Raw genomic sequence first — 26,688 nt, forward strand, 5'->3', positions numbered from 1 at the left:
GCATGCAACGATGCAATAGAAACGCAGTAAATGTACCTAGTAAGCAAGTAAACTTTCCTCAAATATAGTGCATTATAACTTTAAGGTTTTATGATAAAATCATGACATTTGGTGTATATATCTGAATCGTGTTGTGCATATAGGTATTTAATAATTCCTGAATTATTTACTAAATAGTAATTTTTTGATTTGTGTAAAAAAGTTACAAGCTGATTTAGATTTTATAAATGGTTTAAATTAAGTTGCAGGACAAAATCAATATTTAAATGTAGCATGTTGTTAAAAAGCCATTCTTAGTAGTTTATTGTCAATCAACGCTGGTTAGAAAATACAGAGTTTACTATTGGGCATGTAATTATACATTAATGGGGCGTATAACTATACAATAAGTATACATTCACATGCTTGTGATATATTTATACAGTTTACAGCTACTCATGCCATCTCGTCGGTATTCTTAAAAACTGAACCATATAAACAAATCCTGTGTATGTGGTTTCTACAGACCGGGACGCGAATGCAACATGTAGAATCTAGTCAGCCAGTAGCAAGAAGTTATAGGCTGTCATCTTCGTCAGAACTAATGTCTATATATTGTTGTACCCGGCAAACAACACAGTATTAGTGTCTGCGATATAGATGAATCAATGCGAAAAGCAGATCAGTTTTATCTACGATTCAAAACCGATATCACTTTCTTGTAACTTTCTCAATATAACCCAAGAGGCATTCTCGTCTGTCTTTTATAGTCAATCAGAAGGCAAAACTGATAGAACTGTTCAAGGAGATATCGTGTTAATGGTTTATGTGTTAAAAAGTCACTAACATAAACTTGTATTAACGGAAATCTATAAAGGCAATAATCTTTTTCTCTCATGAGATTATATTTTGAGGGAACTGCATTGCCGGCAATTAGTTTCTTTGTTAGGCAGAAGATGTCGCACCAAACGCGTCGGCTAAAGACAGCACACTGCTTTATCCTTCTCTATCACCTCCACTCCATAGAGGCATACATATGGTGATGGAGTCACGTATACATTATTGTCTGTATAGACCATTTTCCTTGCCTTTAGTGCCATCATAGCCTATATCTGGCGGCACGACTCTCTGCAAACCGTCTGTTCTTCACAATGAGAGGCCCAGCTCTGTTTTTCGACAGCTAAATTGACTCAGTAAGCTCACTATACGTGGTATTACTTGGCAACTTCCACCTCCTCCTTTGTCTTTAGTGCCATCGTAGCCTACTTCTGGCAGCGTATGTCTCTGCAAACGTCTGGTCTTCACAATGAGAGGCTCAGCTATGTTCTTCGACAGCTAAATTGACTCAGTAAACTCACTATACGTGGTATTACTTGGCAACTCCCACCTTCATTAGTGTCATTATATCCTACTTCTGGCAACGCATCCCTTTGCAAACCATCCAGTCGTATCTATAAGGGACCAGCTCTGTTCTTCGATAGCTGAGTGGACTCAGTAAACCCGGTACACTTCCACTCGTGTGGACTCTTGGTACAACTCTGTAACCTCCACCTTTCCCTTGCCTTTAGTGCCATCATAGCCTACATCTGTCGGCGTGGCACTCTGCAAACCATCCAGTAGTGACTATGAGAGGGTTAGTTCTGTTCTTCGATAGCTGAGTGGGCTCAGTAAACTCACCATCCGCGGGATAGCATGGCGCTTTGTTGTTGAAGATACCCTAGCTGGATCCTGACATCTGTCACATTGGCCTGTAACTTTTTGTTTAGATGTATAGTGTTTTCCAACTGTATGTAGCTCTCTTATTAGACTGGGGGAACAGTGTTGGATACAATAATAATTGGCTTGTACTGTGTATAGCTTTCTTAAGGTGGCTTTCTTTTTAACTGTTGAAGAAAATTATTGTCAAAACCCTTTTAGATAACCTTTTAAAATATAGGAAAAATAGAAAACTTTATGAATATTCCAGTGGGTTGAATTTTATGCATAATATGATAAATATTATTATCAAGTGTAAAAAAAAAAAACACGTTGAAGATAAGGGTATACTACATTTTTTGCAGTGTGTACATGAAAGCTAGACTGTAAAAATTGACTTTATTCTTCATAACAATTTAATATCCTTAAAAAAATTAAAAAATTAGTATGCTTTTTTTATTTAAAATTTAGAAAAATATATTTTTAACTTTTAAATTGTAGCCTATCCATGTTAAATACCTTTATATGTACATATTTAAAGTCAGGTTGTGTAGGATATACATAAAAACTACCACAAAAAAGTTCAAGCCAATAGGTCTAATAGTTTTCTAGTATATGTACTTTTTACGTTGAAATACGCTGTTTGCGGGAAAAGACAGAAAACCGAGGGATCGTCCAAAACTGGGTAGAACAGGCCATAACCGTACTTCTACTCCTGACTTACATGTCCTTTGTCAACATTTTGCCTCATGAGTGATCTTTTTTGCCCTCTTTGTATGCTATTTGCTCCTTCGGTTACTATCTTTAATCCGCAGTTTATCAAGTTTCTTCAATTCTTCTTCAGAGACCTGGAACACTTCATCACCTTCACTTCCAGGATTAGTGGCAAGGCTGTTTGGTTTAGCAACCCTTTGTAGACTTACAAAACTTCAGTTTTTTGTAAGCTTAGGATTATACCTATGCATGATTACCAGAACAAGAGTAGCCTGCCCCCCCCCCTTCCTTGAACAGCCCTTATCCTGGTCGGGTGAATTAGAACGATTGGGGTTAGGGGGGATATCTGTGAGTGGAGTTTTACACCAGCGTAGTTGTAATAAATAACTATAACATTACAGGGCTTCAATACCAAGGTAGAGAAACAATGTTCTTTTTTACCCACAGCTGATTTAGAAATTGATTTTCCAATAACATTTAGTGGGTCTAATACTGTTTTAAACTCCTTCGCATGCAATTCTACTGTATTTAAAACATATTGTACAAACGCAAAGTAAACTGTTTTAACACTCAAACTTTACCTAATTGGTCAAATATAAATAGTTTTAAAACACATACATTTGTTTACATACCATAAACAAAACACAAGGCTGCTTAGTGATTTTATTATTTACTTGAAACAGTTAAATGTGGCATCAATTCCACGTAAGTTACACATCAATAAATTTAAATAGACCTACTGTTACACCCAGAGCATTTCCTTTATGTGAAACCTTTGATAGTATTAGTTATACAACTAAAACAAGTTTCACCATAACATTAAAGGTTTTGTAAAAGAGGAGAATGTTCTACACACTGAAAGGCGTTGGGAAGATCACACGGCACATGTTCTATAAGATCAAGATCTCACCCATCGAAAGAATTTAATTTAAATTCAACACGTGTATGAATAGCGTACATAGTCGAAGAGTTTTAGATGACACTGAATTGTTTTTGTGAACTGTTTTAAAGTGATCTGTAGTTCTGTAATGAATTGTTTCTTTCAAAATATCTTGGATATAACTGAAAGAAGTATTCGATAACTTATTATGTTGTTTGTCGATCATGGTTATTATATAGGCTATACACTGCATATGTGAATGGGAACACATATGCATTTATGGACTTATACAGGGTGTTTCTGAACTATAGCAGTATCTATAGCAGTAAAACCCGAGCTTCTTAATTCATTTCATCAGATACTCCTATTTTTTATTTCAAAGAATTCAATTAATTTGTTTAACCCGCAAAATTTACCAAAAGGGCACGTTTTGGACCGTACGGGTTGTTTTAGAAAATGTTCAAAAGGTCAATGGACATTTAAAACCTTATGTAGCTGTAAAACCTAATAGCTGAGAATTTTGGAGCTAGAAATTCAGTTTTATGTTTATTTGTACGCACAGAGTATGACAAAACGTCTTTAATTTATTATTTAATAAATATATTAATAATAAATAATAAAAAAAGACCACACATTAATACATTTTAAAATTCTAAAAGCAAAAAATTTCAAATGCAACCTGTGTTGCAAAGTACAGCATTTTTTAAATCCTATTAAATGAAAACATTTTTTATTCGAAGTGTTTTTTTATATCTTGCCCTGGTTAGTAATTGGGCTTAAACACGTATTTTACTACGTTAGGTTTTGAGAATTTTGTAACACCATGTAAGGTACCAGCAAAAATTAAAAATAATTGTTGTTACAAAAGGAATAATACGCTGGAGAATACTGTTGTTAAAGACGTTCAAAGTGGCCACCGTTGTTGTCCATTCACCTATAAATTCTATTTAAGAATCTGTATACTGCATTTCACTCTTCTTCAGCACTTAAAGACACTGGATTGATAATTAGAAATATCATGTCCTTTCTTGTTGCAGACTGAAAACTATAAACCATATCTTTTAGCCGTTCCCACAAGTAATCCTCCTCTACCAATCCACTTGGCAGGATACTGTTGATCACGAGTTTGGTAAGCATAGATTGCACAGTGAGGTGGATCATCGTCCTCAAGAAACCACATATTTTGACGAGTGCCCAGGGAGTACCATTACAATCCCGGAAAAATATTTTGCAGGAAGTTATTGTACATTCTCCATTCAATTACCTTCGAAAAAATGTGGACAAATAATCGTGGTGTACTTTGCAACATAAATTGCATTTGAAGGTCTGACTTTTCGCGGTTTTCACATTTATGAATGTTTTATGATTTTTTTAATTAGAAAAGAAAGTAAAAAACTACACCACTCAATATTTACTGATAGGGTATGTAATAAACATCATACAAAAGAATTGGTACGCATTGATGTTAAGGCGGAACCCATAAGGTTAGGCTAATAACCATTAAGGGGGGCTGACAGCCCAACTTGTTAAAATCTAAATGAAAACATTTTGTCACACCTCACGTGCGAATAAACATAATAATGAGTTTTTAGTGCCAAAATACTCAGGGTACATAGAACTTTTCAATGAGGTATCACAGTCATGATCTATGTTCTATTTGACAATTTTCTAAAAGCGACCCCTACCCGCAAAAAGTGCCCTTTTAGACAATTTTCCGAGTTAAAAATAATGTTACTGCATTTATCGCGGTAAAAAATGGAGGTATCAGTTGAAACGAATTATATAGCTCGGTTTGTTTGGCTACTATAGATACTACAAGGATGGTCTGAAACCCCCTGTACAGTATAATAAAGGCTTATGAACAAGAAAACTGACGTAATCATACACTTATCCTAAAAAATGGTATGAAGATAGTAATGAAACGTACCTTGGATAAGCCGGTATCAATATCTCGTTATTTAAATTCGCTATTTATTGGTACCGTTATAATTACCAACAAACACAGCACTTAACAACTGCTATCACTATTTTGATTAAAACTGAATTCGGAACAACGTTAGGTGAACTTACACGTGCCTTTGATAATTTAATTAGCCAATATCGGTTAGTAAAAAGTTTCTAGATGTTACTAATATTTGAAAAAAAAAATTATGGTATTTCACAACATAGACCAAATGACATGAGTAAAACTTTCGTAGGAGATTTCAGACGAATTCAGTAAATCTTTTTTAGAATGGTACGACAAAATTGAATTAAAACAAATTAATAGATTTTAAAACACAAATTCTAAATTATTACAACCAAGGCAACGTCATATTTAATAAAATCAATTATTATGCTTAAATCTATTTGTATTATAAAGGGGGCTTATAAAAAAAGGCTTAACGCATATAGTGAAGCCACTGACCAAATTAGTTTATCTATTTTTTCAAACAGGAGTCCTTCCCTCTCTCCTGAAAGTGGAAAAGGTGCATCTAATTTATAAGGAAGATAACCCCAATTCAGTAAATAACTGTCGGCCTGTCTCTACTTTGTCTGTATTGAGCAAAATATTCGAAAAAACTCTTTTAGTCAGGAATGCAACATTTTTGAACAAGCACAACCAGCTTTCAGACGACCAAGTTTGTTTTAGAAAGAGAAAGTCGACAATTGACGCTATAGTGAATCTTGTCGATATGGTTGTAGAGGGAATTGAAGGCAATCATCACACATTAAGTGTATTTCTGGACCTTTCTAAAGCATTTGACTGTGTTGACCACAAAACACTGCTTGACAAATTAGAATCCCACGGCATTCGAGGCGTGCCGCTTTTATGGGTTAGTTCATTCATAAACCATAGAACACAGGTCGTCCAAATTTCTAATCAAATTTCAAAACCTACTGCACTGAGCTATGGAGTTCCCCAGGGATCAATACTCAGTCCAATTCTTTTCATTAGTTAATTACACTGAATCATCACTACTGCTTGGAAAGCTTGTGCAGTATGCAGATAACACGACTCCCTGTTTTAGAGGAAGTACCAAACAAACTTTAGAAATACAGACTTTTGTTGACCTTAACAATTTTGTCCAACATTTCTATAGCCTCAATCTTCAAATAAACTCATCAAAATCAGATTTACTAAACTTTTCAATGCGCTCAATAGACACTGAGAGAGGTCCTGCTGTTATGGTTGCAGATACGTTATTGGAGGAAGTTTATTCTTAAAAGTTCCTTGGAATATGACACTACCATGTACTCCAAACAACGTTCCATAGTTGGTTTTCTGTATACTCGTATAGACTTTCCTTTTAGAATTATTCGTTGACTGAGCAACAAGCAATGGAAAAGTATCAAAAAGGAACATTTTTCCATTTATTTGTATGCTATAAACTATTATACAATTTTAATGAACATATTGAATTGAATCGATTTATTTCGATTAAATGACATAGATTATGCCCCACTAAGTAGAGCACTACATTTTAGCAGGATCATATTATAACTAATACATTAATATATTTATACAAACAAGAGTTCTAACCATCATAGTTTTCATGTTGTTGCAGAAATATTCTGCACCTGGTGGTACTGTGGTGGGGTACTTAAGTACCATTATTAGTAAAAAACAATACACAGCATCTTACGCATTCAGACCATGATTCAATACGTCAACTGTACAATTATGTACAACAAACATTTATAATTTTTGTGTTAAAACAAACTGCTATACATATTTTAATCCAATTGCGTATTACTGCGTTTGATTTAATTTATGTAATTGTCTGACTGTCTATTGTAATCTATTCACTGCGTATGAAAATGGTAATGTCATCAATTTTTGATCCCAACGTGTCACTCAGCCGTACTTTGTTTTGCAGAATAATAAAAATACTATACAACAAAGCTAACGAGAAATTTTGTACGTTAATTTTAACCAAACAACAGCATATTCAACATTATGTCCCTTGGAGGTTATTACATTCATTACAACAATAACCTGTAATAGGTATGTAGATGTTATGCGCATATATTCTTCTATACATATTCTTTTATATCACCTTTCTTGTCTCATAAAGATTACTGCTATATAACAGTTAACTTTCAATACCATTCTCGAGCTGCAGAACTCCTTCCTCTCCCCCCCCCCCCCAACCACAGGATAGAACGCGGCACCTTCGATTACTCTAGCACTAAGCTGCGGCCTTGGCGTGGTCGCCTGGGCCTCAGTCATATCTGTGTTGCCACCCTCTCCGCCCATCAGTACCATGCCGTCCGCCTTGGAGTACACACCCGTGGGTGGCGACTGTCAGGACCTCCTGGAACGTCACTTCATCACCGCGTTCAGACACGGCTACGTGCGGTGTCAAGGCACTGTACTGCCTGTTTACTACAAGCAGTTTGCCGAGGATATCCTCAACCTGCAGATCCGTGACGATGACATCTGGGTGTGCAGTTTTCCAAAAGCAGGTTAGTTGATGAATAAACTTAAATTCAAACGATTTATGGATGTTGATGTTCAGATCGATTACTAACTACATCATATTTTCAAATTTGTAAACCAATGGATACATATCGAATCGTGCCTTAAAATATAAAACTATTATATATTTGGCATTCTGCAACCGGTAAACTAGTTTTAGTAAATAATGTGTATGTTACGTTATTCATTTCACAACAATCAAGCAAGAGTTTTAATTTACGATTAACGAGTTTAATAGAAGTGAACACAAAAACTGTACAAGGTATAGTCGTCTAAGTTTAAAACAACACTTCTCACAACGGAGCTTTAAAAAAAAAAAATTCCAACAGCAATATTTCATTTTTTGGAACACAAACTGTTCTATTATCAAAATGCCTAAATATAAAAGTGACTTGTTAGGTACATCACATGACACTGTATAGAATATTTAACAGCTTTTGCATTTAAACTTTAACAATATCCTTCATTAATTAAAAATTGTGGTCAAAAGTTTTATTTTTAGCAATTTTATTATTATTATTTATTATAATTGGAATATAACTCACACTACATATTATATACTGTGAATGATAGGATGTTAGTTTCATATCTTCTACAAATTAAAATATTGTCAATTTTCTACAATATTTATAACGTAAAAGTGGATTACATTTTAGGTATGATTTGCAGAACAACAAGTTTGCTTATAAATACACTGATATGGATTAAGTAATTTGAATTTACATTCAGTACCAATTTTCTTTTCAATTCTGCACTTTTCAAAATAAATCATAATATATAGTTAGTTAATTGAATGCATTGTCACAACAAGAGCAATAGATTTTAGGATATGCTTTATTTGAAAATAATTAATATACAATCACAGTACTTTTCTACTATTGCTATGAAAATTTGCTTATCTTAGACTCAAATATTTTCCCGTAGAGAGTCGACAGACATGTAATGGACTTGTTTAGAAAGTCCCTTATTACTGGAGTTACCAGCCGGTTGATTATGAAAGTTTAGAGGAAGTTTCAGTTATGAGTATTCATAAGCCCAAATTTTGACGCAATGTTAATTTAGTTTGGTACACTCACCAATGAGAACAATGTTATTCTATAGAGGTTTTGGTAAACGTAATGTCTAAAGGTTGCCATGTTCTGCGAAGTCACTGTTTCGCTGAACCTTTTCTGAAGATCATTTTTGATGTTGCCAACAAGAAACGAAAATATGAAAAAGAACAATAAAATGAAAGGACACAAATGGTGTAAAGCTGGTACCCATATATCCTTTTTAATTCACCCAATAGTTGTATGGGTATCATTTTAAAGCTTCCGAAACTCAAGTGGTCATATTGATCTATAGAGGAAGTTCATGTAGCTTTGGAGAATTCTTGTAGCGATTCACCAAAGCAGACAGATGATGTGAGAGACTCAAACGAACTCTTCGACATGAGGCAACTAGATTCCACATCAAATCATGGTACACGACGACACCTACGTATCTATTTATCCCAACAATTACTCCACAAACACGATGTTCCGTACTTCACATTCTGACCATCGATAATCAGTGAAGAATAAAATGTCTGAGAGTATGGCACCTGGACTTAGAATAAGGTTGTTCAAAGTGTCGGTGTGTTGATCCAAACGCCTGAACTGTAAAGAGAAAGTGTGTCGTACTGACTGACCACTGGTGACACGGAATGGTGTGACAGGAAGAGAGGTGGTTGACACTATCCACATGCTATAAATAGAATTTTCACTTAACCACACTTGCTGTCTGCACACATATACATGCTTCATTTGTATCCGGTAACATAGTTGCCTAACACGTTTCTAAAGTGGCTAATTAGAGAAGCTCAGTAACGGTACGGAAAGTAATTGTCAGATTCAAAATGAGCTACAGATACACTAATAACTACAGCGATGATTTATTTTTTGTGGAAAGGCATTGTTTGAACTTAGCTCACTTAGATAACTTACTGAGTTATTACAACCTGAGTATCCTGGGGGATACACGCTTAACGCCTGTGACATTTTGAGCAAATTATTCGTTTTTTGACAATAACGAAATGCACCCTAATTTGTGCTCAACACACAACAACACATTTAATCCCCCCCCCCCAGTAATTAAAAGATAAAATACTTGATGACGTGATCATTGAAAATCTGAAAGATCTGAAACGGTTTCCGTTTTCTTTTTAAAGTTAATGCCCACTATCGTCCCCCAATTTTTCCATGATGGTTTTTTGTCCCACGCGTCCCCTCTGTTGAGGGTTTATGATCATTTGTTTAAGGTTCGTACTCATCTGGTCAGGGTTGTAGTTCCCCTAGGAGGCCGTGGAGTGCTTGCAGTCCTGTAGTAAATAACTTCATATTTTCCTATATATGTTGTAAAATATTGTGATACATCAATAGTTCGTAGTAGTTCATCATTTACGAGATATTTTATACGAAGCTTATGTGTGTTTAAAACGCCACTTTACCATATCATTCATTCTCTCACATTAATTTTGTATATTTAAATATTTTTAACATATATGTATGTATTATACCATAATTTACGTATTATCGGTAATTGTCAAATAATATTATTCTCGTTTTGAAAAGAAATTTACAATAGTATTATTTAGAAGCATGATGTGTGTGTGTGTGTGTGTGTGTGTGTGTGTGTGTGTGTGTGTGTGTGTGTGTGTGTGTGTGTGTGTGTGTTTACATACAGACATTTTATTTGATATATGTACCAAAAACATTAGGTCGTGTAACTTACCAGTCGCTGCAGTTCTGATTGTTTAGCAGAGAGATAAGAACATCAGAGTCTTGAGGTATTGCCACTTTGGAAAGTTTAGTACGTGGTCTAACTCATAGATAAAGGGCTTCATTCAGTCAAAACAACTTTTGAGTAATTCAATAAAAACTGTCCTATTTCTCTAAAAATATATGTTAGATGCACCATATTACTCTATATGACTGCTTTAAAGATAAACCTTTCGACAATGCTTGGGGGGAATCAAAAACTGTTATTTTCAAAGTGATATTTTTTTCGTAACAGATACAAGCCCATTTTACATGAAAAATTAAAATTACCATTTTAATATGTTATATGATTTTATTTCTTAAATGTTTTACGTTTTACAGTATAACATTATTATGTATTTATAACTTGTAATATACAGTGTTATGTGCTGTTAATGGCGGTGTCAGTAAGAAGCACCAAAAATCTGCTTAATGCGTGATTTTTATTTTGTCCGCTGCAGTTATAAGAGAACAGACGTAACTCTGTATATACTTGCGGAATGAAGTTGAGATAAACTCGTAAGAAAGAACACACTTCATTTGGTGTTTTGTCGGCTGTAGCTTCATGGTATACATACACACACTTTTGCTGACTCGTTAATGATATTATAAATAGAGAATACACTAAACGTGATTTGTCTCAGATAAAACGTTTCTTTTGCACGTTAAATATCTTTTTAAATGTATTTGTGATATTACATACAGTATTTATTGGCAGTACATATTTTATAGTTCGGGGAATTAGAAGTTTCACCTTATTCATACTGTAATTAAAATGACTCAGTCACTAGAAGTAAAATGTAAAATCACTCAGTCACTGTAAGTAAAATGACTCAGTCACTGTAAGTAAAATGACTCAGTCACTGTACTGTAATTAAAACGACTCAGTCACTATAAGTAAAATGTAAAATGACTCAGACACTGTAAGTAAAATGACTCAGTCACTGTAAGTAAAAGGATCGGGTTGTAAAGTTAAACAGACACGTGTATAATGGATGCATGTCGGGTTACGTCACACCGGCTAATTTATAGGCGGAACGGTCAATTTTGTGTCCTTTAGCGAGTTACAGTTTTTACATCTACTAACAGGACGTGCCACGGCTGCCTATATCGCATCGATTGTCTTTGTCACCGCGACGATCACGACCAAGGTCTCCCTCCTGTACGCGATGTGGTAGGCAGTGGTGTGCGACAAAGAGATACTTGCTTCACATCAAGACCTCATTAAGAACCCCGGGGAAAGGCCATGGCCACTCGTGCCCTGAGTAATGTCGGATAAAGAGGGGGCTTGCGTATAGAACGTAGCCTAATTTAATGCTTTGTTCGTGCTACAATAGATTCATAGAGCTACGTCACCTTGGCATGCCCCGGAGCCGCACACAATAACCTTCTGTTCCCGCCATGTAAAAATTACACCTGTTTGGTAATTCGCAGTTTGCGTCCTGTGCGGCAACATTTTTTGTTGTTGTGTCTTACCTTCAAGTAATCTAATACGATTGTAATAGTATATGTAAGTAATGGCCAACATTACGTACACTATTATGTACTCAACGTAAATGGCTTGATGCAATGAAAGATCTAATCCTTCTTTAATAATGTTCCCCTTTTTGCTGTAGTTAAATGAACATTAATTATTGTTTCCATAATATTGTGCTTCAAAACGCTTGGTTTTAACAATTTGGTTCAAATCTTAAATTATTCATCCCGTTACACCTTTACTAAAGTTGCTTAGATAATTTTGCCAATAAATGAGTTAATTACAAATATTTTTGCTGCGTCTGAACCTAAATGTCATAAAGGTATTATTATGTAAATTGTTTCAGGAACGACGTGGACACAAGAGATGGTTTGGTGCATCGCCAACGATTTGGATTTTGAAGGGGCAAAGGTGAAACTTCCTGAGAGATTTCCATTTCTTGAGTGAGTTGAATTGATAAATGTAATAATATAAAGATAAATCGTGCAGTGTATAAAATAACAGCCCATTTTGTTGCGCCCTTATTTTATTGCATAATAGTATTGAAATATTTTTTTCATATTTAAGACTTGCAAAATGTACCAATAATTAGAAATTTATTTAAATTTTTGTACTTTTCTCGCATATTTGTTTTATTTCTTACTCAATTTTCAATAAAAATTCACAAATTACCTATTCTAAAACAATAACAGAAATGTTACTTCAAACGCTAAGCAATTTGCCACTATCTTTTTTGGAGTTAGCCTTAGTAAAATAAATCTGTTTAAAAATGCCATTTATTAGTTTTTAAAGTTCCTTTATTTTCACTTATTGAAATATCTTTTGAGATAGCTGTAATAAGGATATGAAGCGCTTCTTGAAATAACTTAAATATTTTTGAAACGGGTTCTATGTTATTCTGTATATTGCAACCCCGAACAAATTATTTTTGATATATTGAATATATAATACTTAGAATTTTATTTAATTATTTCAAAAACTGCACATTTTTGTTTAGGGATATAACTATATTATACAATATTTCTAATGTAAGGATAAACATGCAGTTGCACGAATCATACGTTCACCATTGAAAATTAACAAATTACAAACTGTTAAAATAAAAATAATTCATCGTTGCATTTCTATGACTTTTTTAACTATGTATAAATATTAAAACCTATACACTTCTTGTTTAATAAATAAGTTTGTTTACGGTAATGTGCTATAAATACAATGTTTATAAATAATATATTCAATACATTTGTTCTAATATACCTGTATATTTTTTTTCTAGCACTTTTGTTTTAAACTGTATCATGTGCTGTGAATAGATTCGAAATACTTTAAATGTCTGCATAGGAAAATACATTTTAAAACTTCTTTATTCGCACTGATAGTATGGTATAAACCATACTCTCTCACTTTGCCATACATACATTTTTATATGATCTACTGGTTTATTATACTTTAGATACCTACACCTTACATTTTGAAATAAACATAATAATATGCAAAACTAAAACTAATGGGTTTTAAATTATTTCTATTATTACAAACGGTTAAGTTTGAAAATAAAAAAAGACGGCTGGCCACAGGTTTATATAGCCATAGTTGGATTATTATACCATACTAAATCCACAATACAGTGCTAGTTACATCAATTCTGAATTTATTCATATTTTATGTTGTTGTGTAATTTATTCAGCAATAACATTAAGATCTCTCCCCACACACAGATGTACAGTCTTTGGTAGGGAGATATTATTCTTTTTGTGTTCTATCCTATATTTTTTGAGAATAAATAACTTTTTGTTTGAGTTTAATTTGTTAATGGCGTATGACCACAATTCTTTCAAATATAGTACATACATAGTTTTTTGCTCGGACTTGCTCGGTTTCACCGACAACATTAACGTTTGGGTACAATTGTTTAAATTTGAACTAATATACGTAATTTTGCGTTTAATTAATACAGTTTGGTTTTTTAAATCCGCACCTAATTTAATCCACCCCGATATTTCTTTAATAACAACACAACTTGCTATCCATGACAAACTAGCGATTTCAGCCAAACGAGGAACTCTCAGATTACAGGTAATCTTAGTTTCTGGGGGTGCCACACATTCTATTAGTTGCTTCCAGCAACAATTATGTTTCACTTGCAAAGTTTTATTGGCTCAGTAACTTAGCGACGTCCTGGTATCCAAGAATACGTCCAGGGAATACGTTCTTTCAACGTTGGAAATTTTCAAACCTGCTTTTACTTCTCCTTACATTCATTCATTTGTCATATTATGCATTACTGTAGATTTATCATGCATACTATGTTCAAAGTTACGCCAATTCATCTTACATCTTATTGTACAATGGTCCCTTGGCTTGCTTATCCTAGGCTTATTATTAACGATCTCAGAATTAAAAATTTTGTTAAAGCTGTCACAAATTATTATATATAACAATGTTTTAAGTGTATTAAGAGTCACTACGCAGGAAGCAAGCCAGGCAGTGTTAACGCGTAATTTGTGTATTTATTAATTTCTAATGGCGTCTATGATGTTGGGCTATACATTGAAAGTCAACATCAGATCTATGTTGTGCAGGCACACGATGCTATTCAACTACGAGAAAGTGTTGCCAATGTTGCCCGACTTCTCCAAGGAAATACCGAGGTTTGTGAAAGACGCGGTGGGTTATATCAACGACTTGCCTTCGCCACGCTTCATCAAATCACATCTACCCTTCCATCTGCTCCCTCTGCAACTGCAGCGAGGCTTGACTGGAGCCAAGGTGAGGCAATAACTTTACTTTTTTAAGTTTCCAACGGTGCTGTCACCCGGTAATTTGCCACGCACAGAGCTACTCCACAGTCACTGTAGCCTGATTTTCGTCCGTCATGATCAACCATCAACATCTTCATTTATCAATCTGTCGCCAGAATCTCCAGATTCGTCACTTCAGATCATGGTTAATAAATTGAGTCCACATCCCGATCACCACCATTCTCAGACAAGTTACACACTGCTGAATGCCTTACAACAATGGATCTGGACAAATTGATACAGAGTTCTTATTATTACAAATAATTCATACAATACCGACTGAATCACAAACAAAACATCAAATAAACAAATTCGGTAACATGTTTAAACTCGAAAATACGGTAACAACTTCAAATACGGAATTGAAAAACTAGAAAACAATAATTGTCTGTTTCTAACCTCCAGGTAAAACTTCACCATTTGGTTTCATCATAGTTAACAGTCAGTGTGCAGTAGCAATTAAACAGCACTACTGTGGATTTGTAGTAGTTCAAATACACACTACTAGAGGACAATGTGTATCATCTTACAGCCACACATCTTAGCGCCGTGTAGCGAAGTAGCTGTTTGGCGCGGGATAACACGAGAATAGCAACTGACCGCGAAGTGAGATCGGCCGTGTTAACACGGGCGTGGCAGTCAAGGGGTTAACTATTCGGCGTGGGCTCCTTTTGTTATATGCATACACAACCAAATCCTTTAGAGTGAACGTTAGTTACCTGGCTGCCGCCCATCTGAGCCTCCAAAATACGGATAAAGTTTAAAACTGCGTTAAAAATAGAAACTCGCTTCAAACCGTTAAAGGTTTGATTTCAGAAACTTAGTTATTGTGTCTACGTTAATTAATTGTTAAAAATACGATTATTTGTTAATACCAGTTATTTATAATTTATATTCTGCATAGTTTTTATAGGAATAGGATTAAAATATATGGGTTCTAACAGTAATTCAATAAACAATCTGTATAACTGTAAGAAACTGTTTTGAGTATTATTATTCTAACAGTAATTCAATAAACAATCTGTATAACTGTAAGAAACTGTTTTGAGTATTATTATTCTAACAGTAATTCAATAAACAATCTGTATAACTGTAAGAAACTGTTTTGAGTATTATTATTCTAACAGTAATTCAATAAACAATCTGTATAACTGTAAGAAACTGTTTTGAGTATTATTATTCTAACAGTAATTCAATAAACAATCTGTATAACTGTAAGAAACTGTTTTGAGTATTATTATTCTAACAGTAATTCAATAAACAATCTGTATAACTGTAAGAAACTGTTTTGAGTATTATTATTCTAACAGTAATTCAATAAACAATCTGTATAACTGTAAGAAACTGTTTTGAGTATTATTATTCTAACAGTAATTCAATAAACAATCTGTATAACTGTAAGAAACTGTTTTGAGTATTATTATTCTAACAGTAATTCAATAAACAATCTGTATAACTGTAAGAAACTGTTTTTGAGTATTATTATTCTAACAGTAATTCAATAAACAATCTGTATAACTGTAAGAAACTGTTTTGAGTATTATTATTCTAACAGTAATTCAATAAACAATCTGTATAACTGTAAGAAACTGTTTTGAGTATTATTTTTTACAACTTGCTTGTTGCAAACCAGATTAAATGTTTTTGTTAATCTTTATATTTACTTTGTAACTAACCAGGTTTTTTCCTAGTTAAGTTTAAATGAGACTTCAAAATAAGGATGCAGGAGCAACCAGATTTGTTCCCTTGACTACGACAAGGAGGAGCAGATGCAGTGTAACCCATCAGTTGCAACTTTTAGAGCAAGTTTTTATTTTGAGTACATCAACAAGCTGTTACGGAAAGAGCCTCTGACCTGTCACGTAACATTAGTTATGAGGATTTACAAAAGGGCCATCATCCAGGTGGGACCTGTCTTCCCACATTGTACGAAAAGTAATTGCCATTTAAGCAATGGAAAAAGTCTGTGAGGTTTTAGGATGATTTACGTACTCAATAAACCGCCATTGCATGACAATCGCCAGCATTTATATATACTAAATGTCCAGTGCATAGTTTAGGTGGAAACATTCCAAGACAAAGACAAAGTTTAATTGCTATTGAATGAATACACGCTATTTCTATTAGGATACCATGAATGGTCCCTTGACACAGCTCAGCAGGTTGAATGTTACGAGTCTAAACACTTAATTTGAGGAGTGCAATAAGCTTTAGAATGCTGACGGAACTGGGAACATACAATCAGGCAGAGCAGTGCCAGGCCATGAAGGCGTCAAATAAAACAAGGAATGGACATATTTGTAAGGAAGGGGTCGCGTTTCTTTTGCTAGCCCTGAACCTCGAATTGGTGTCTCCTTAGTTTCTTTGTGGAAGTTTTAAAGAAGTGAGAGAGGTAAACTAAAAAAAAACTCACTGTGGTAGAATGCCCACTGCCTAAGACAATGAAAGTTGTTCATAGTACCTTTAACGAAAAAGTGAAATGGCTTTGTCCCTGGCCAATGTAAACTCAACTGGTGATGAGAATATTTACCGGTCAGCGACCCCTTCGGAAGAGTTTTTGAGACTAGAACTGAGTGACTCGGATGTCTATATATTTTGAAATTAGCGGAATACTCAGAATTTCGGGTATTTGCCATAATCTGCAACTGCATAGGCACTTATGTTAAGGCAAAACAAATTCGTCGGGAAGTGCTATGGGCTATGGGCCGTATTATCTTCAAATTATTCTCACCAAACCAGGACGATTGTGTTCAATTATTACCTAAGTGGTGTATAAAGTTAATCTATAAGTATAGACTAAAAAAACAATATATGTGTGTGTGTGTGTGTGTGTGTGTGTGTGTGTGTGTGTGTGTGTGTGTGTGTGTGTGTGTGTAGTGACAATAATCACATTGTTTCCAATGAATGGACAGTTTCAATTTTGAGATACATCAGAATATAATTTGAGGTAATGATTTATGAATAAAACATGTAATTTACATTATGGTGTACACAGGTGGTGTACATAGCTCGTGGTGTAAAGGACACTTGCCTTTCTTATTTTCACCACTGCCAACTGCTGGAAGGGTTCAAGGGAAGCTTCCACGAATTTGCCACTCTCTTCATCAACGATTCGTGTGAGTAACTTTATCAAAGTTTGTGTTTATGTATAGTAAAATTACTAGTTAGAACTATGATAAGTCAACACAATATGAATTCCTTCTCTATTTGTAATGTTAAAATTTCTCTGATTACCCATAAAATCGGGTTACGACATCATTTCATGTATTCTTAAATTTATTTATTGTGTTATTAAAAACATTTACAATACAAGTGTCATACCAGTTATACGAGTGCAGTATCCCTTATACTGATTTAAATATTACTAATATAACTTTAACATTCATTTTTATATTATTGTATAATTTATTTATTTAATTCTATTTGTTTTTAATACTTACGTTGCCGTTGCGATATTTTCGCTAAAGACTTGGCAAACTTGTTGCAAATTAATGCTAAAAATATATGTTAAAACTTGAGGGGCAAGAAGAGTTTAATTTTTAAAAATTAGGTTTACCGCTTGTAGTGAAGTTGTGTAAGTGTATGGATAGAAAATACGCAAATTACTGTAAACACGACAAATATTCCCAATTAAATGGTTTTTTGAATGATCACTTGAATAATTAAGTTTCCGTTAAACACTTATAAATTCCTCTGTTTAAACCTGGGTGATGCTGAATTTAAAATACAGAGAAAGTTTAAACAATCCACAATGATTCATGGAAACAAGATATAATATTTGAAAACAAGAACTATATTTTATTACTTTATCTGATTGGCTTAACCTTCTATCTAAGTAAGGGATCAGAGTAAAATATACTTCGAACTTCATGTTGTGTTAAGTAACCATAAAGAGTTAATCAGAGTGTTCGATCCAATTTTCATAATCGAGAAAAGGAAATAATGTGTTTATTTAACCTAAAATCTTTAAAATTCACGCCTTTCATTTTGGGGATTATACAAAAAACAACCCCAATAACAACAAGTATTTGTTCACTTTATTGAATTTCGCTATCGTTTTAAGATTGTTAAAAAAACATAGGACGTTGTTTGAGCATTCGGAGTCTCCAAATCCCCTTTTCAGGAATAAAATGGCAAAATAAAAAAAACTTAATAATATAGTGTAATTTTTAATTTTAATAGAAAATTATACGTGAAAAAATTCCCAAAAACTTCGAAAGTTCATAAATTGGTTAGGAGATGAGAAGTTTATACTTGTTCCAATGTGTTTGAGACAATTCCTAATTAAACTGTGATCGTAATCAAAATTAGTATATTTCTGATCTATAAAAACTTTTGCCATTGAATTACCATTAAAGTTGCTATATATATACGCATAATACTGTGATATTTGCTTGCGTATGGATAGTTTAATAATTCCTAAATGATGTTTTTAAATTGTAAAAAAATATACGTTTAGTGTAAATAAATCGATGCATAAATTTAAGAGTGTTGTATAAATTTATCTAATATTTTTAAAATTCTGTTTTAGTATGTTTTGCGCCATTTTGGGACCATGTTTTGGGTTACTGGAAGAGAAGAGATGATCCGAACATGTTGTTTTTGAAGTTCGAGGAATTAAAAAAGGTGAATGTAACAAATTAACTCTGTTTTAAATGAAAACAAACACCATATTAAAACTAAACAGAGCAATGACCAATACCAAATATATATCGATATGCAAATGCACACACAGAGACATATTAAACACATTAGTCTGTAAATATAAAAATTAATTTATAAATACTCCTAAACAACTAAATTTTAGCTAAGAAACTCCACAAACGTTGTCATTCAAAAGTTGAATTTATAGATTAACATACTTTATATAGCTTACGTCTAGATTATGTCTGTTAAATTATGGAATACTCAAAACTTTATGTGTGACAAAAATACATTCAAAATTTTAAAATAAGTGTTAAACATAGTGTTTAGAATTTTACGCCTTTAATTGCATGACTATCATATTTGAGAATGACGAAATCATCTAATGGAAAAAGTGTTATTATTGCCCATATTGTGGTATATAGAAAATTAAAGTAAGAGTTTCGAGCAATCTTGTAAACAAACCCAAAGAAAACTGCTGAAGGTACTCATAATAATGTTATTTTTAGAGTGTGTATATAATTGATGACTTCAGGGAATGACATAATGGTTTAAGACTTGAAGAAATTACGTTCTTTTTATACACATTCTGTATGAATAAAAACATTTCACCAAAGGCAGGTTTGGAAATCTGCAATGTATGGGCTATCCCGACCAGGACCATATGTGTAGAATATATGAGTAGTCCTAGTATTAAAAAATGACTGGTGACTAGATGTGAAGTGTTTTATTTGAGATTTGTAGCTTTTTATCATATAAGAAAAAGTATCTAAAGTACCAACATTGAATTTTCTCTGGTGCTATAAAACTCACCTGTTAAAATAACTGTTTGACATTGTCAGACTTTTATGAGTTATCCAGAGTAGGCCAGAAAATACACTTCAGTTCCTTAACTTTTTTTATAAAGTTGTGTATATTTTTATATGTATATTTTGGACTTTATTTAAGTGAGTTTAGTGAAGTTCTAGGCTGTGCTAAATGAAAACTTCAATCAAAATGTTTTTCTTATCTAAAAAAACAGTGTATACCTTTTCAACATATAATGGTAAGTAGTTGTAATTATTATTTTAATATTCTGTGTAGCCTTAGCTGCAAAAAGATAAATTTTATATTTTTATAATTGTTTCAACATATACTTTCGAAACTTCTAGAAAACGTGTATAAGTAAATGTAGCCAGCACCCGGAAGGGTACAACCACACCATACATAAATACATTATTGGAAATGTTCTTTAGTCCATAATGGTTTTTGGCTTGATTTGAGCGTATTTCTAGATCTTACAATACAATGATGATTTATTTTTTACAAAGATATATGAGCCTATTTATACATTTTAGGATCTCCCATCGGTCATCAAGAGAACAGCAGAGTTCCTTGGCAAAGAGATGTCTACCAAAGAGATCAACATTTTGTGTGACCACCTGAGTTTTGAGAAGATGAAGACTAACCGAGCCGTCAACTACGAGGAGGTCATTGAAATTAACAAGAAGTACAAGTTCGTGGAGGCTGAGGGGAGTTTCATGCGGAGTGGCCAGGTTGGGGAAGCAGGAAAGAAGTTTAGCCCAGATTGGGTACAACGCTTCGATCAATGGACTGAGGATAAACTTAAAGACACCGGCCTTAATTTTTAACACCGCGTTCTCACCAGAGGGCTGGTTCCACTGCACTGTTGCACATATATAATATTTTATTTTCAGCAACCTAAGTAGTTTTCAGTTACACATGTTATATTTTATATTAATCTTTTTGACTTTCTAGTTGTATGCTTGAAAGCACTGTGGTCTTTCATTAATAAAGTGATTTATTTTTGCAAAGTGTGTTCATTTAAAAATCTATATACATAAATCAAAACAATATCAAACTGTGAAGGAAACCGGATTTATCCGGACATTTACCATTGTTCAGTGAAACAAAACATCAGCAACACTACGTTTCGAGATCTGCAATCTGATCTCTTCTTCAGGTAAGTATCTAACCTAACACATAATTAACAGCTATTTACCTGAACAAGAGATCAGATTACAGATCTTGAAACGTAGTGTTAATGATTTTTTGTTTCACTGAACTATGGCAAATGTCCGGAAAAATTCTATTCCCTTCACAATCCTTCCATCGTGAAAAATAAACTTAAAACAAAGAATATCAAACTGTTTTGTATATATTTTTATATAATATCCGAATTAAGAAATATGTTACTGAGGTGAAAAACTCAATGAAGAAGTGCAAGATTTGGGGTTTTGGCTTACCAAACACTTACCTTGTATTGGGTTAGTAGAGCTATCGTTGGATTAAACAAAACTCTCCTATTGACTCATACACTTCTGAAGATACACATTACTCTCGTAATGTTTACCATTTAAGTATTAAATTAATCCCTAGTAGTTTAATATTTCAGCAGGCCCATATAACGTTGAACACAATAAATCAGATCTTTCTGGGGAAATTTACCGATTCTTCCCCAAAGATTTCAAAATTATCCAAAGCTAATACAGGACAAAAAAACCATTGTTATGCAGTTTTGTCTTCCTTATTGCATAACTCACTCACTGGACTATCTCTACAGAAACCTATGTGAAGACCTTATCAGCGCTCTATAATTTTCACTTGGTGATTCACATCCAACATGGTTGAGGTCCTATCATGTTTGCCAAAGCATCAGCCCTATCATTACTCACGATCCCCTCAAGGTCTGAAACCTACCAATAGTAAGGTTGTTGATCTAATCACGAGAAGAAACATCATGATAACAATCCCATACATTTGGAGTTAAACACATGAGAGCGGTTTCATAACTGTCAGACAAAAAATATTCGTCACCTATACTGAAAAGATTTTGACAGCATGGTCCACAGTGGCAGTGATCTCTGCTTGGAAACTGCAAAGGCTGTGGCCAAAAACCCGTACGAACAACCAGCTCCCTACATAGACTAACCCTAGTACCCATGTCGTTTTTATCTTAGGTTCATAATTCAAGCTCTACTGGTAGAAGGGATTTACATTTATTTCTTTATTATAAGCTTCACATAGGTTTATAATTTTCAGCATAGCTAAAGATAAACATGTGAGAAATAGTTACATATCTGCAAAGCTTAGTGAGCTTAGTCTAAACATCCGATAATAAGTACACGCGAAGAACTGTTTTTAATTTAAGTATTCATCAACTGAATAGTATGCACGGTTAATGAGGTAGCATTTTAGGGAATATTCAGATGTATTTATGGAGTTCTACCTCTACAAACAGTGGGTGTAGTAAGCACATTTACCTTTTCCTTTTCTGGAGCTAAAATAGCGGATATTCAATGATATATTAAAAACAGTTACCACATATAGATACATCGGTCTTTGTTGCGCTGTTCATAGGGGCTAATGAGTTTTCAATACTACCTCACTTGGTTTTATAAGAGACCAATACTTATTGTTACTTAGGAAACTACTCGTATATCCAGGGATTGTTCTGTTGCTTATAAAACTATCAGTATTCCCAAGATGCTCGGGAAATAAATTCCAAACCGGGGTCATCAATTCCATTAATGTATTATTTAGATCTCAGTGAGATCAGTCGGCTAAAATTATGTGTTTGAACGATTATCTGGATTCGAATGAATATTTTCATATTTTTTTATCCCAGATCATAAAATGTGAATAGAGTTCATTTTAATAAGACAGGTTATGAGGCACTTGTTACATTGTTAAAATAAAGGTTCAGAGTACAAATTAGTTTGAGTTTTAGAATACCTAATCCATAGACAGAATCTATGTACCATTCATTACCCCAGCTCCTTCAAAATCAAGTAAATTACATACATTGTGTACTGATATATTACTTTTTTTTAAGTCTTCAGAAGAATCAATATTTTTGAAAATTGTAATTTTGTCCTGTTAACGTGGCTTACAATCCGTGAGGACAGAATGAAATGGGCGAAAAACACAACCACAACATCAATGGGAATCCGACCAAAAGGGACTCTTGGGTGGACAAGCTGAGATCAAGTCAGGCAAAATATCAATGCTTGGCCAGGCATATCAGCTGCCAACCCGGAGGCCAACTGAACACTACTTATAAATGTCATAAATCAATAGAGCGATAGATTAGTTGTGTCAGTGTAGAATTAATCGGAGGGAATGCAGGAATCAGAGGATGTAAGATCTATCCCAAATCTTGATAAGGCCCAAAAATACAACAGCCGAGGGCCAGTGCAGTTAAATTTGCTTAAGGCAGCAACTGCAGCAGCAGCAACGGAGGTTGCAGCAGCAGCAGCAGCAACGGAGGTTGCAGCAGCTTTGGTGTGAGCTAAATATAGACCAGTGACCGGAAATGACTATTCAAACTTGAATTAAACTCTATACAGGGTGCAAAAACCTAATGAGACATTAGCCGATTTCGTAACTGATCTGCTGTCACTTGCAGATATTTTGTTACTAGACTAGTGAGCAGGATCTGCTTCATACTATCATGACTGGTCTCAATCCGGCAACGTGTACTCGTCTTGCAGGTTTCCCACCGCCAATGATAATTAATCATCTATACACACTCTCTCCTCGGATAGATGTTATTAGGTCAACGGAGATGCAAATTTCATGGAAATATGCTCTGTCCAGCTGAGTGAGCGGTGGTACTAGATATCTCAATTGACATACATAATTTTCAGAGTCGGTTTGGTGGACAAAACAAGTCTCGCCACTTATAGAACTAAACACAAACAACCCAATTAATAACAGGCACAGTATAGGGATATGGCCTATAATCGCCAATACGGTAATGGTTAACCTCCATATCATACACAAAACTTCAGACGGGAGCGGTCAACCTTTTGGATAACCGCCTTGTGAGCGGCCTACAGGATTTCTACAAGGCGAGGTGGAAATAATCACGGCATTACCCATAAATCACGACCAAAAAGGGCGGAGAGAGTATAACTGTTGTTATCTATTGTGGTATAAAAAATATATTTGTTCTTGAGGCTACTCTTATGCCAACGATAGTCTGCGTTCCAACAGCTTGGGTAAAATCGTTAATTAGATTTAAATCAGGCGTATTTCCAAATTCCTTTGAGGAAGACTCAAAGATTTATACAATATTCTTAGTCCTATGGCAGGAATATGAGTTTAATTTATTGCCTTTTCGTCTAGCATCGGGAAGTACGGGTTTAAACTTAATTGACACCGTTTTTGGTGATATTAAATTTAGATATGTTTAAAATTTTAAGATTATTTGTATGTGAACTCATCGGCGACCTACTAAGAACACATAGAGCTGCTGACGGATTTCAGGCTTACCACTCACTTTACTTGCTTTAATATAATTTAAACTATTATATACATACATACACATATATATATATATATTATATATGATTATATATATATATATATATATATCATATATAATATTATTGTGTGTGTGTGTGTGTGTGTGTGTGTGATTTAATATTAAGGAAGATCAATTATTTATTGAAGATCAATTATTTATTAAATCAAATGTAATGTTGTAAATATTATACAAGGAAATGTTTACTGACGAGCTTTCATCGTCTATACACTTTAGCAAAACAAAAACTTCATCTGTAGTCAAATAAAATCATTTGCTAATATGATAATATGATTTCTATATTTCCCTAATGTTTTATAGCAAATATTTTACTGATCGTTTTTATATTTAAAGGTTTTTAATTACATAAAAACTATAAATCAAATCAAATTCAAATCACTTATTGGCAGAATTATAACATTTTAATTTTTTTAAATTCACACTACAATTAATTGTTAAAAAGTTCTAGCCTAAACTAAATGAATCTTGACAGATATTTCATACAATCGTAGTGGCAACCTCATCAAGACTGTAGTAAACCTTTCTGATCAGATGACGCCTCAAACGAGCCGTAGAAATATAGTGACTGTTTAAACAAATATAATCTAAATGTTTCTATTCTGAGCTTGGATTTGTTTCGGTTATTGTAATTATGTTTTAGAGTAGGAAAAAGGAACCAATCTTGATTAAAAATTCCAAAGTAAGCAGTCTTTATAGGTAAGTATGAGAACTGTTTCGGGTAAAAACCGGACAGACATCGCGAAGCAAATATTGTAGAGTTCAATCTTTTGTATAATGAATGTATGTGACCTTTCCATCCCAGATCCTGGTCTAGGAGTACACCTACAAATTTAGTTGAGGCAGTTTGATTAATGTTTAATCCCGAAACTTAACGGGGTGTCTTGATTTTGTAATGAGACAGACTTTATTTTGGATGAATTAAAAACTCATTTATTCATCTGAAACCAAAATAGCAATGTATCAAGAGTATTGTACTAGTATCATCAGCGTAGAGGGTGACAGAAAAATCTATATTTTCCAGGTTATATTACAAAAAAAAAAACAGGTAAAGCATTTATGAAAATGAGAAATAGAAGGGGACCTAGTATTAAGACGTGAGGAACTCCTGTTTTTACAATAGAAAAATCGGTCCGATAATTCTTGTTCTTATGACTTAGTTGGACACATTGAAATGAAATGAAAAATGCTTTTATTAAAGGGCGGAGTTAGGGCTATCAAGCCCTCTGTACCACTCAAACTCATGTTGTGTATAGTAAATGTCCAAAAGTTTGATGCAATTGTGGTAAATTATTAACTTATTCTTTAAATAGAAATAACAACAATGCTTAACTTACACAAAATTACATGAACTTAAAGTAAAAGTCTATATATTTAAATAAATTTAATACTTAAAATAGAAAAAACTGTATAAATATTCTGATAAATACAAGAAAATTCAAAATGAAGAGCAAGAAGCAAGAAACATTAAATAACTCTAACACACAGATTGAACTCGCCTCACTAGAAAGGATTAAAACCATTTTAGAGTAATACCACGGATACCAAAACGTTCAAGTTTTGTCAAGAGTATTTGATGGTAAACAACATCGAAAGCTCGACTAAAATCACAAAATAATCCCAATGAACATTGTTTTGACTCAAACGAGGATAAAATATATCTGGTGACCGAAGCTATAGCGTCACTGGTATTTAGGACAGGCCTGAATCCAAACTGACAAGCGGATAGAAGATCCTATTTTGAAATAAAATCATACAATATCTTGAACACAATTTTTGCAAATGTTCTGGATATCATTGGTGTAATTGATATTCGTCTGTAAGAATTTGAATACAATGCACTTACCTTTAGTGATTGAAATTGTCTTGGATATTTTAAGGTCGGTTGGGAAAATTTCTTGAGTTTTGGAATTATTAAAAATAGTGGTCAAAC

At 33.7% G+C, this 26,688-nt stretch overlaps 1 protein-coding gene across 1 annotated transcript; it reads left to right on the forward strand.

The window, feature by feature from the left end:
* Positions 1-7,483: 7,483 nt before the first annotated feature.
* Positions 7,484-21,243, forward strand: LOC124368504 (luciferin sulfotransferase-like). Its single transcript, XM_046825751.1, has 6 exons — positions 7,484-7,717; positions 12,331-12,427; positions 14,567-14,753; positions 17,781-17,901; positions 19,317-19,411; positions 20,767-21,243. The coding sequence occupies exons 1-6, from the start codon at positions 7,516-7,518 to the stop codon at positions 21,058-21,060; spliced, it is 996 nt and encodes a 331-aa protein (XP_046681707.1). The 5' UTR covers positions 7,484-7,515; the 3' UTR covers positions 21,061-21,243.
* The last annotated feature ends 5,445 nt before the right edge of the window (positions 21,244-26,688 follow it).

This window comes from Homalodisca vitripennis, chromosome X (assembly GCF_021130785.1).
Source record: "Homalodisca vitripennis isolate AUS2020 chromosome X, UT_GWSS_2.1, whole genome shotgun sequence".
In the NCBI taxonomy this organism is placed as follows: Eukaryota; Metazoa; Arthropoda; class Insecta; order Hemiptera; family Cicadellidae; genus Homalodisca; species Homalodisca vitripennis.